At 40.9% G+C, this 13774-nt stretch overlaps 1 protein-coding gene across 18 annotated transcripts in view; it reads right to left on the reverse strand.

The window, feature by feature from the left end:
- Positions 1-13774, reverse strand: part of STRBP (spermatid perinuclear RNA binding protein) — a 72029-nt gene that overhangs the window by 45145 nt on the left and 13110 nt on the right. For all 18 annotated transcript variants that reach the window (XR_012625878.1, XR_012625877.1, XM_074846576.1 and 15 more), the window contains one exon: positions 934-1109. Coding sequence is in view for 15 of the 18 variants with exons in the window: in XM_074846576.1 (XP_074702677.1) it covers positions 934-936 (3 nt within the window). In the remaining 3 variants the exon portion in view is untranslated. The remainder of the gene's footprint in view (positions 1-933; positions 1110-13774) is intronic.

Raw genomic sequence — 13774 nt, forward strand, 5'->3', positions numbered from 1 at the left:
AAGATCAATTCTCCCTTACAATTTAGGCCAAAAATAATAGCAAAATGGGACACTGTTTAAAATACAATATATTGACAACTCTGCTTTGTAAAGTGTTCTTCCTCCCTTTATGCTCTGTAGCAGGTAAAAGTCTCATCTTAGGTCTTTTTTTAAAACATAAACACACAGTCTATCAGCAGCAATCAGTTACACAAAATGTTAGAGAACTGTATTTAAAATTTATTGCATTTATTCTCATTTCCATTCTCTCAATAATAACCTTAGATGACTTAAAAATATCTAAATATGTTTAAACTGCTCCCTGCAGGTATTTTTCAGGAACTGGGTAGGCTTATTGCCTTTCTGTGAACACATCTTCAGAATCTTACCATCACAATACTTCATATTTGCACAGCTTTACAAATTCGACATCTCGGGCACTCCCCCTTTGCAACGAATACCACACAGATTAGAAATTACTCCTCACCTAAACAATATACACCAAGTACATCTGACTACACACATTTCGTCTGCACTATGAACAAAGTGTGCATAGAACCACATTCAATCACACACAAATATGAATAATCAACACCTGTTTTTGTGAGGAAGAGGCAGAAGGGCAATATCAGCATTTGGTTATGCAATCTGCAAGTTCAAGGTCACTCATGCTGTTTGCTACAGCTTGCTAATGCCAGTTTTATTAGAAAACCTTATGAGCATCCCCTTCGTTCATATTTAATAATTCATGTAATGCAGGCTCACAAGACAACTCTGGTTTTAAGAGGCTGACAATATATCAAACCTCATTTGCTTTGCTCAAAGCACGCAGTACCATCTCTAATTTAGTGCAAGGTCAGAAAATCCCCTTATTCTGATTTTACCAGGTCCCATGCATGACTGCCAGCAGAGAATATTTTTAATGCAACCCTGTGAAAGATGACAAATACCTACCATGGTTTGTTAGTGTTTCAGCTCTCTCTCCCTCCCTTTCTCCTTTTCCCTCCTCCTTGGTGTCTTTGCTAAGCACTGTTTTGCCTGGCAGAACCTCTTCATAAGCCTCTCAGTCCCTTGACAGCTCAAGAGTTCATACAGCCAAGATGCTTTGGGAGTCACTTTCTGTAATTCACCTGCGAAAAGAGGAACAACTTGAAACCAGAAGAAACAGCATGTTAATTCCAAAAAGCGTTCAATGCAGCACATTAAGTCAAACAGGCTTCAAGATGGGGAGGCAGTCACTGCACCATTTATTCCTGAACAAGCAGATGTCACTGTGGAAAGCAACTTTTTGTGATGTGCCCACACGTATGCAACGACTTTCCCATGCCAGTTAGAGCTTATCTCGGTGTGGTTTGTCAGCCACCTGGCAATCTAAGTTTCTGATAGGAGGAAGACAGGAAATCCAACATCTCAAATATGCACTATATGAAACCAGCTCAAGAAGTCTCTATTTTTACGTCGCATGCACAATAGGAAACAAACACACTGTATTTAATTATCAAAAAGCAATTATCTGTTGAAATCCCCAGAGCAGCCCTCCATCCCGAATGTGTCAGATGCTGTACAACAAGAACTAAGACTTCAGGTGGCAAGAACTGCAAGCTGTTACTTAAACAGCACAGTATAACAAACTGAGGATGTACAACTCAGGAGAACGCTCAGCTGAAATCATCCACACCGCCTTTTCTGCCCTTGCACTGCTTTTCACAGCACACAACATTGAGAAGATCCTGCAAGCGCAGCCCTCTTGTACTAAACTAGGAAACAAACACCAGCACTGGCAGCATAAGGAACTGCAAATAAATGCTCTGCAAGACAAGAGAAGGGCAGAACAAGAGCAGGTAATGTGAGAGAGAGGAAAGCAGGAGCTCGTTGCATAGCAAGACACTCTAGGCCTTGCAGAAAATTCCTGTTTTCCTTTCACTGCACATATTGTTGCATCAGCTTTTCGGCAGCATTTATGAAGCAATTGGAAACCCTGCAGACTGACACACACTCAAATGTTTGCCTTTTCTCCTATACGTCGATCCTCCTTCTCCAGCAATATGTTGCATATTGTCTGTCAGAGAATCCTGACATTGTTAGAGATTAAAAGCATGTTTGGCAACAGCAGGGGGATAGGCGAGATGACTTGAAAGCCGAGTAGATACTTAAACCTCAGGGGTGTGACAGGGAATAATTAAAATGTTGCATCCCATAGAGATTTGAACATGCCAGGGGAAAGGCAACAACAAATCTTGCTTCACTATTTTCCTAGTTAAGAAGAAATGAAGAGAGTTTAGAGGACCGATAGTTTTGGCACCAAGGGCCTAATAGTTGTTTATATCTCACACCACTGAAATTAGGATGTAGAATTGTGTAAAACAAAGAACAGCCAGACAAGAATGCTGTGCAGGGGCCTGTCTGCTCCAGCAGCTAAAGACTGCCAGGGAAGAAACCCCAAGAGAGTTAAATGCAGTCATACTAAAAATACTTGGGAAAAGCAAGCTAATAAAACCCCTGAAGGACCTCACTTCTTATCACGAAGGCTATATATCCTACCAAGGTATATTAACACTACCAAATTGCTTCCCAGAAGCGATCAAGGAAGGGGATGTTCTTTCATAGGACCAGATTCTTCTCTTAAGAGATCCTGAAAGCCAAACAGGGGCAGCTGGGAAGAAAAGGAAGCAAAGATTACTGCTTTGGCACTATTTATTCTGTGAGCTAGTTATAAGCTCTTCCACACTTAATAGCCTTTCACCATCCCCAGAAGCAACCAGACTCTATGAGGTCTTTTTGTTTTGCCTTTCTATAATAATAATAATGTGCTTTTGAGTCAGCAGATGGCAAGCTAGAGAGACTTATGAGACATGTTTCTAGATCATCCATCTATTTCAAATTAGTTCTCTCTTCAAACTAAATTCCAGCTATCTTCACATACTCTTCTTCCCTGTGACTCCTACATTTCACATTTTCAGTTTGCTGTCTTCTCTGGTAACTGCAACTTGGCAATTCCAGGCAGAGAGAAGGGCACTGGAATGTGTTGCTGACTTCAGCATATGCCCGGTAAAACTTCTCTAGACTCCAAGCAACACTCCAGCCTGGCCTCCCTCCGAAGACTACTGCAAGCTGTTGCTTATCAGCTTGTACAGTGTATTGAAAGCAGATGGACAAAGATAGCTGGCTGAGCAAATTCTGGTGCTTCACTAAATTGCTGAGCAGACTGTTGTCTAGAGGGCAAGTCTGCAAACTACCTCGCAAGCTCTGGAAACAGACATACCTCAGGGTGCAGTTCTGGCTGTGCTGAGTGCTTTCAGTGTTCTTTGAAAATCCAAAACAGACCAAAAATAAGTGTCTCACAGCTATCACAGAATGCTTTGGGCTGGAAGGGACCTTAAACCCCATCCAGTTCTACCCCCCTGCCACGAGCAGGGACACCTTCCACTAGCCCAGGTTGCCCAAAGCCTCATCCAACCTGGCCTTGAACCCTTCCAGGGAGGGGGCAGCCACAGCTTCTCTGGGCAACCTGTGCCAGTGTCTCACCACCCTCACAGGGAAGAATTTCTTCCTTAGATCTCATCTAAATCTCCCCTCTGTCGATTTAAAACCATTAGCCCTCATCCTATCCCTACGCCCCTGATGCAGAGTCCCTCCCCCCTTTCCTGTAGCCCCTTTCAGTCCTGGGAGGCCGCTCTAAGGTCTCCCCGGAGCCTTCTCTTCTCCAGCTGAACCCCCCAACTCTCTCAGCCTGTCCTCACAGGGGAGGTGCTCCAGCCCTCTGAGCATCTTTGTGGCCTCCTCTGGCCCCACTCGAGCAGGTCCGTGTCCTTCTGACGTTGGTGCCCCCAGAGCTGGACCCAGCACTGCAGGGGGGTCTCACGAGAGCGGAGCAGAGGGGGAGAATCCACCCCCCCCCTCACCCTGCTGCCCACACTGCTCTGGGTGCAGCCCAGGATACAACTGGCTTTCTATGACAGGGGTTGATCTTCTACTGGACAGATGAAGCAAAACCACCAACACCTCTCAATATTCTGCCTTAAGCAGGTAGTAACCATCTTGTTTTCAAGACAGGTTCAAGTTTCAGTGACAAGTTGCTGGATGAAGGTATTTATGAGTTCGATTCTACCTGCCCTTTTTCTCAGCAGTGAATAGCTGAGGTCAGGGCATATACAGCTGAATTACAAAGGTATCTTTATTATAAAACTCAGAAAGCTAGAAAAAAATAATCCTGAAAGTTGAGTTGAAGCTGATATACGATGTCTTTCAAGTCATTAACACCCTAAGAATATTTCACAGAAATGAGCACAGTAGTGAAAACCTAATATAGTTCAGACTTTTGAGAGAAAATTTTCAACAAAAGCACTAAACAGGAGGGAGTTTACTATAAAAGTGCAGACACAATATACAGAACAAAGTATATTTGACAGCATGCAGAATTAAATTAAGGAAAACTAAAATCAAATCTGCTCCAACCATATGGACTAAGGCAGCAGAACATAGCTCAGCACCAAACACATCAGAAAGCATTATGTGAAGTGAGCAGCAATTCCATAAATCCAACAGTCTCATTTTTCCACCAGGCTATAGCAGGATATTTGTCCCTGCATCCTCAAGGAAGTAACAGCTGATGCCCAGACTAAAAAGCACAATATTAAAACGCATGGTTGTCTTACCCAGGGGCTGCCACCCACACTTGCAAGAAAATTTCTAGGAAAAGCTACTAGCACTACCAAGACCTTGGTGACCTTGGGAAAGTCACTTTATCTCTGCATCATGTGGCCCTGAAGTGTAAAACAAGAGTAAATACTCGCTGTCTTCAACCCAAGGTCACAGAGGAGGTGAGCAGAGTCTGCAGTGTGGTTTAAAGTCTCCAGGGATTTGACACATTAGAAATGTTATTAAAACACCATGACAGTCTAACAGTGTTTCCATTAAACATCCCATCCTTCACAAAGCAAGTTTATGCTTTGGCACAAGACAAACAACGAAAAGAATTTCAGATGAGGCCTTTGTAGTAGGATATATTCCTGCATCTGGCAGCTGTGCTCCCAAGAGACAGACATTTAAACAGCCAGAAGTAATGAATATGCTTAGCTACCTTTGAGTGCTCGTGAACAGAAAAGTGAAAAAGCACAAGAAGCAGGTACTTGCACTCCACAGGGACTGAAATGTAAAAATGTAACATCAGAATCAGGGAGCTATAAGCTTCTAGAGAGGAGACATGAACGACGTTTGGCATCCTGACATCCCCTCGCAGCACAGAGCGGTACCTTGCACGCAAGTGTTCCTGGTGCAACAGCCAAGAGGGAACCAGGGTCACGGGACTCCGCTCCTCCAAACCTTCACTTCAGTGAACTGCTGGGTAGGCACCTGGCCAGGCCAAGTAGAATATCATGAAAACTGGCTTTAAATGCTACATCAAGAAGGCACACGCCAACAATATTCAGCTGAAGCATTAAAAACACCCCCCACCCTCCTAATCTACCCTTATACCATCTGCCCATGAGAATACAGTTTATAGTGTACACCACCCTAAGATCACTCAAAGTTTATGTTAACAGAGGAGCAAGGACAACTAAGGTTGCTAATAACAAACCAGTGAGTATCTAACACAGCCTGAGGTGTATCAGACACAGTAATAGAAAAGAACTGGAATTTATATCCTTTTTTGTTACTTTTAAAAGTCAGAACAGAGGCTTGCAACTTTAAATTGGAAGCTTATTTTAACCTCTGCTTTGCATTCAGGAGACAGGTAATTTTTCGTCACACCGTACAAAGTGCTGCTGAAAATATGTTGTGTTTTTCTGCAGTATAATTTTATTGCTGGCCTTCTGCCAACAGCCTTTCTGGCAGCATCTCCCACAGTTGGAAACTGTGTATCTGGGTCAGAAAAGACAAGCCGCTTTTCAGAACAGCTCAATACATTTGGCAGAGATGCTGATATTGTAATTGAACTCTTTCAGCAACTCTTTTTATGATGTACCCAGACACCAAACAAAACAAGATCTGCAATGTTGATTAATGTCAAAATAACTGACAGAGAAATATCAAAATAGTTTTCCCTCATGTTAAAAGTATCAACAAACTGAGGGGAACACATAAGAAATACAATTCATGAGGATTCAGTAGGGAGCACAGGGCAGAGAAATCTGCAGAGTGTGACTGACCTTCTACTTGTGCAGATATTTACTATTTTAAATCCGAACTCCCTGTACGCTGTACAGAACTGGTTCTGGAGAAATCCTTGCCACTCACAGCCCTATAAGCATTCTGTAACGAAGTGCAACTGTAACACTGGGATACATATTTAATAAGACTCAGACTGCTTCCAACAATATGCTCAGCATTCAATTTCACCTGGAGACTGTATATTCATCGGAGTTTTATTATTTTCCAAGTAATGCAATTTCTGGCAAAGTTGTATCTGGGTTAGCCTTTAGAAGGCTGGAATTTTCCAGCCAAATGGATAATTACAAAGAAACACTACAGTTAAAAGCTGGAAAGGTACTTCCTCTCACAAATTCTCATACTTCTTGAGTCTAGTATTACTCCTGCCTGTTCAGTTCTCACAACGTTTCGAGAAAAGGCTCCTGTGCTCAGAAATCTCTTAGGAGCAGCACCAACAGCCAGCTTTAACAAGTGCCAAAGACAGCGTAGGCACATACTTGATAAATAAGTCTGGAATCCTGGTACCTGTGATGACCAGAACGGAGGAACTGCAGTGCTCTTCCAGGGTCTAGAGCTCTGACAGTGCTCACAGTGCAAGGAAAGCAGCTGCCCACACCGTCAGCATGGAGGAAGCTGCTGAAAGAGCTCCTAGAGAGAATTCAGCTGTGCCAAGGAGGACTTAGAACTTGGGGACCCCTGGTTCAAAGATGCAACAAAGTACTTGCAACTGAAAATGGGTGAACACACGGATTCCCCTCCAGATTGTAGAGCAAGGAATGAAAAAACAGTCAAAATAAATCACATTGGTAATTAAAGAAGATGAAGAATTAAAGCCAAACAATCAGTTAATCTAGATTAATGTGTTAAGGTAAAAGGAAACAGGGATGTGCAGAGCATAACTGACATTTTTAGCTCCTGGAAAGAGGGTAAAGAAAAGATGGTCTAAGGGGAAATCATCACTAACCTAACAGGAAGGTTAAGAAAGGAACACAGAGACACATGGTATGAGCATATATGCAATCATTTGAAGAAGAAAATGCTGTATTTTATACAGAACCACACCATCTAGTCTCAGAAAAAAACCAACACATTAGCAGAAATAACTGCAGATACTAAATTATAAGGTGTAACAAAGAAAAATAGTTTTGGAAGGAATATAAATCCTTCTCCTTTAGGATTTGAGCTACTGTTCATTACTGAGGACAGGAAGATTTACCACCAAACTCACTAAGTGGTCTCCAGATTTTTATATGGCCTCATGTTCCCTGGCACCTGCACCACAGCCCACACGCCAGTCACAGCTAGTGCTACAAAAGGTCTCTAATGAAATGATTTTGAAAATGCCTTCATCTCTTGGTATGGGTGTCAAGATGCAAGACTGAGTAGAGACAGACCAAGGACCAAAAAAAAGAATTAAAAACTGGCTGTTGACACTTAAATAACAAATTGACACATGAACATTAATAGCTTAATGTATTTCCTGCTCAACCAGTCAGAAACATCCAAAATTGAATTGCCTGTAAAACTGAGCACTACAGAAAACAAAACCATCTTAAAGGGAGCACTTCTTGGCAGATGTCTTAAAAAAGAATTAAAATTAAAAAAATCACAGATTAGATAGTACATAAATAATGAATAGCAAAGTATTCATTTGAGAGAAGGCAGAAACCACCACTGGATTCTCAGCCTCTGTGAAATGTTAAACTGATTTCTGACTTCTAACATCCTGACGTACGCATTCCTGCTCTTCTGGCTAAACTGGACAATGGAAACCTGATGCTACTTTGCAGCACACAGCCATTTGTGAAGCAGCCATGATTTGATATCCACACTCAAAATCATCTGAAATTCATAAAATAGACTACATTCATTTACAGTTGAAGAATTAACAAAATTAATAAAAAGGATTACATTACACTGAAATGACACTCACCATCTGCAATGTCATTTTTCCCAGAGACAGAGCTGGTTTAAGAAAAATTCTGGATCTATGCCTGAAATTACATCACATTCTCCAAAAGAGAATCACAGTTCTACCTCCTCAACCACACAGAGCAGCTTAGTGCCATGCTGGGCTTCTCACCACCCAAGCCCTGTTCTGTACTCGCATCCCAACACTAAAACTTCACAGACCTTCAAACTCCTCTAGATACTTCCCATTTCCATATCATTTGTGTCCACCTCCTTACCTGCAAGGCTTTCTTTGCTCCAGGACCATAGTGTGAAGCAGCCACAGTGTTTAAGATATTAAGAACAGGGGCATTCCTTCCCTAGCACCCTTCAGCTTCACTGAAATAGCTGCAGTGCCCCAGTTTCTCTCCTGCTATGATTCATATCCCATAGACTGCAGGTGGACCTAAGCTGCAGCTGACCAGCTACACTCGACACACACAGCCACGACAGGGGAAAGGCCAGCGAGATGCCACCCTTCCACCAAGAAGAGTGTGTCTTCTACAGAACTGTGAGGCCGATGGCAGGCACATGGAAAAGCTGGAAATCATGGCACTCCCTCCCTATGTTGGTAATAAATACAATTTAAAAAAAAAAAAAAGAAAAAAGAGAGAAAGACTGGAGAATGAACTGTCTAACAGTAAAACTACATCTGCTTGTACTGGTGGTTTGCACTTTACATCAGTTCCATGAGGCAACAGCAAAACACATTTGTTCTACTAGTCGTTCCCTGTTCTGCATCTCAAGCTAATACATATCTGGGTAAATAGAAAGATGAAAGAGAAAAGCAACATGCATCCTAAACCTCTATGTTGTAAATAAAACAAATTTAGTAATTCCTTCTTACAAGGAATATCACATAAAGTTTCGATTTCAAAGCATTAAGAAGTTTTTAGGAATAAATGCTATCCTTCTGACTAAAATTTCAGCAACCCTTAACGGTGAAATTTGAGCAACAGTTTCTCCCCTAGAATTTCTTCCCTGATGCCAATACGTAAAGAAGCTGGCATTTTCAATACTGCAAATCCACACTGGCTACTGTGCACATCTGCCTTTCAGTCAGTTTAAACATTCATGACTCTCCACTTAAATGCATTTTCTAGTATGCCAGTCTTGCTGCTTCAGTGACTTTTATTTTTTTTTAATTAAAGGGAGAAGATTTAAAAGGATCTGGAAGAGACGACCACTAGACTCTGTAAGTATTGTGCAAAGAGCTCTTGTGCTCTCAGCCAATACACATCCTCCGTCAGACTTTTATCATGGTTTAGTTCCGCTACTGAACAAGTTCAGGTTAATTTTTTTACTTCCTGTCTAATTGGCTATTTTGTCAAAGAACATCTTGTCAAAGGTTCTAAGTTACTAAAAGCTTCTTTAAGGGTTTTTTTCTTGCCATCTCTCATCCATCCAACCCTGTTATTTTCAGTTTGTTTCTCTCTTATTCTCTTGTGTCTTAGATTATTATTTCCAGGGAAGTTTGAAGCTCAGTGTCACAACATGTAATGCCACAGAAGCGTCTGAAACAAAATCTGTAACTATGATATTAGGCTGTTTCGGAAACAAAAGCCTCCTCTTTTGAAACATTCTTCCTTCACAACGCTGCAGGTAGGACCGGTCCAGTCTCACCAGCCCAGAGGAGCACAATCCCATCTGTTGGCTGCGGCACCTCTCGGCTCTTCGGTCCCACCTGCAAGGGCTCACTGCAGCCCTCAGCTACCACAAAATGGAACCTGCAGTTTAATTAATGAATCTTCCACATGACTGACTTGAAATTGATTTTATAAGTCATTCACACAAAAAAGAGGGGAAAGGGGGATTTTTAGTAGAATTGTTTCTAAAAAGCACATGTTCCAAACAACCAGTATTCAACACCAATGAGTGTCGGTAATGGAAGCGTTTGGAGTAAGAATGGCAGAACTACTATCTGCCAGGCAGAAGCTACCAAATTTGATTCAGAACAGTGCAAGAACCCCTACAACAAACAGCAATGGGGATATCTCTCTAGGGAAGAGTACCCTGGCTGCCATCAATTTTCAGCCTCAGAACGCAATTATTTACTTCAAATGCACAATAATCCTACCAAAAGATTTCAGTTAGTTTATTTAGGCATGAAATCTAGCAGCAATATCCACAATGAAAGTAAAAAACAATGCCACAGCAATGCATTAGAGAAAGAACTGCCCGTCTGACATTAGTGACTGAAGTCCACTATTTATATCTTGAACTATGCCTTGGCTAGGAAGTCCTAGCTTGGCTAAGAGGAAGAAAAAGAGCTGCAAACATATTTAGAGATTTCCAAAACTAAGATTAAAAAAAAAAAAAAAAATCCTATTTCCCTGGAAAACCAGAAAAGTCTAAAAATATTTCAAATTGGCTTAATCCAGCATCTTCTTGCCTCAGCAGATCTACACTGCATGCCTGTGCTGTCAGATCTGTCAGCTTCAGTTGCAAAACTCCTTTATTATTCTCCTCTCCAGTTAGCGCAGCACAGCAGAGCCATGTAAAACAAAAAAAGAAAGATAACTTCAGCAGGGACCATTGGTGGCGGCAATGCTCAGTTTGAGGACCCCAAGCTAGGTTAGAAAAATTAATTTCTCAGTGTAAGTTATATCTGTCAGTCTCATCCTTCGGAACTTCCTGAGACAAGTAATGAATTCCACAGCCTTTTTTGTTTGCTTATTTTTAATATGATATTGAAATTTAAAAAGCTAGCAAAATTATGTTTAGGTGTCTGTAGCACCATATTCTCCAATGTCTTTGGAGAACACAACTATGTAAGTAATTGATCTTTAACTTGAAAGTTACATTTAATTTCTTTTTATGTTTTGAATTTCACATATAATCTGGGGAAAAAAAAAGAAGCTATCAATAGAAATCTCCCAGTCCCACCTGGATGTCATTTTTGAGAACATGGGCACAGCTTTGCTGGTTTGGTCTCTTGTCTTTAAATTTCTTATAGGGCTATGAATTAGTTTAATCTCTCTTCATAAGTGATGATGCCATCTCTAGTGTGCCACTTAACTCACAACAGCAGGAGGACACTTTTAGTTCTTCATTTGTTAATAGAAGGCTTCCTCAGTCTGCCGCTCACCCCTGTTTTCTTTCGATGAAGTAATCAACATCATACCTTGTTCTCCCTGTCAACATTAAGCAACACCTCTCTGAACAGCAAAATATAAGGCTACGATCAACGATCAGTGTCTTGGAGGCAACATGCTTGTCACAAGCCACAGGAACCCGCTTGTTAGTGAGTTTGTGGAGGTTAATAACATGACATCCAGGTTAGGAAAGAGAAGTGCATGATAGCAAGCTGCTGCAACTCCAGTGTAAAAGAGGGTGCATGCCCATTTTTCTCTGAGGGAAGCAAACAGACTCTGCAATCAATAGCAGCATTCAAAATGCCCTCAGCTTTGCAGGGAGATCGATTTACAACAACAAAACTCTCACTTTCTCCCCAAAGCTCCCTTCATATGCTGTAGTTGCTAAAAGTAACACTTGAAATTACTATCAGGGGAAAGACTAGAGAAAAACAATCTAAGTTAGTTTATTTTGGGCCATTAACTGCATTTTGTGTCTAGCCACTTCAGTTCCCCTGATAACAGGAAAGCTGCTGTTCCTAGAAGTAACATTGATGGGATTTATTTTATTTTTCAAAAGAAGGTGCACTTGGAAAGCCACAACCTGTCAGGGTAGGAGAGCGCACAGTTCAAGATGCAGAGGGCAGGATCAAAACCAGAATTAAAAACTAGCTACTATACAAACTGACAGTACTCTCTAAGCTGGGCAACAGGATACAAAACCTTTCACTCCTCAGTGAGAAGTTATGAGCAAGCTAGATTACAGCCTTAACGTTTTTATTGCCTGCTTAGCCACCTATGTAAATCTGTGTCCATGCCCCACCACCATTATTACAGGATACCACAGCAAGGAGAACAAGAACCAAAAGAGACATGGACATTGGACTCTGCTCCTGTCAGCATGAAAAGCTGGTTGGTTTTCACAGTCTAAAACTATACTTTTAGTGGTAAAAGAATGTCAGATTACAATGCCGACAGTCTAGTTTATTCTACAGTTCAAACAAAATTCAACTCTAAAAACTGAAACTTTTGTATTAATGAGAAAAATATTTTTTTTTTTTAAAAAAAAAAAGTCCATAGATGTGTTGCTTTGTGCACTGAAAGAGCACTTGCCTCCGCTGATTTATGAGTTGTTGTACTCATTTTGCATGGCTCCTATTGTGGAAACAAAAGTCTGTATTGGGCTTTCTCAGCAATATTTGGAAACTCCTACACTTACTGCAACAGAGTGTTAGAGGTCAATGAGAACCATTTTCAAAAGTTAGTTCATCGTTAATTAACTGCAGAAATACATTAAAGAAAACAAAGACAAGGTAAAAGAACATTCTTCCAAAAGCCTTTTTGCTTGTTTTGATAAACAAAAAGGAAGCAATTAAACCTGGCTAACACTTTTTCACTTAGGATTTTGCTCTAAAGCACTTAGAACTCATACACTGCAGGACCAGGAAAAAAATGCCAAAACCACCAGTGCAGAACTCACAACACAAGAGGAGGTTGTTCCTGAAATTCAGTGGACAAATACTACCAGACCGTTTCATACTTCACCAAGACAAAATCCACAAGTTAAATTTAGAATGATGATTTCTGCAGGCACTCAGATGTCTCTGTTCTAAATTTTCTAGAAACTGCAAATTAGAACTTGGCAGACTTTAAACTGACCCAGCATGTGTCTTCTGTAATCCAAATCATATTCTGTCCTATTACTCTGCAAAACTGTTAGGAAAAAAAATCATGCCTTTCAACACATGGTTTCAGACAAGTGATAGAGACATTCCATTTATTATCTCTGTGCTAAGAACAAAACTTAAGCAGTGTTTTTTCCTCTTGGAATATCGCCATGAAAATTAAAAGCTAATAAAGGAATCAAAGTTATGTCCATTGGAGAATAGCATAGTTTGCTGAACAACACTACTTACGTAACTGTATTAATTCAAAGTGGTTGTGGTAATTTTTTTTCCATTTACCATGGGAAGAATATATCACATTTCTAGACTCTCTGATCTCATTCTTAACTACTGCAACTAGATACTCACCAAAATATGCAGGTGTCACCAAGCTGTTTTGTGGAAGCAACTGGCAATCCCTGCAAGTTCACCAGCCTTGTCTCTGCAGCCACTCAAGAGATTAAGTTTTTTTGCAACACCACGAACAATAAATTGAATGAAACAGCTCAGAAGTTACAAACCAAAGAAATCTTGGAAACTACTTCTCCATCTACCGGTAGACAGACAGTACTGCCCAACGTTCCACTGCGAACCTGTGGGATATAGCAATCTTCAGGCTGGACTTAACAGCAGAGACTAAAAGACATTACTCAGTCTCTTCCCTTTTGATTGCAATATCAAGCTTTTATTAGCAAAAAAAAAAAAAAATCAGACCTTAGCTAGATGCACAAGAACTTCACAACACTTCATAAACATTACTTCTCCAATTGCTGTAAGAGTTGTAAATGTTATGTTGCTTGCATTTAGATGAGACCCCACTGCCCAATGACTTAAGCGACCTGCCCAATGCCAGCATAAATCAGTGTTGGACTTGGAAAAGTAGTTAAGTTTTTCATTCACTATACACACCAGGCATGGAGCATGCTCTCTGCTCCCCTTCCCAGCTTTCCACCCTTT

The sequence above is a fragment of the Strix aluco genome, chromosome 20 (assembly GCF_031877795.1).
Source record: "Strix aluco isolate bStrAlu1 chromosome 20, bStrAlu1.hap1, whole genome shotgun sequence".
Classification (NCBI taxonomy): domain Eukaryota; kingdom Metazoa; phylum Chordata; class Aves; order Strigiformes; family Strigidae; genus Strix; species Strix aluco.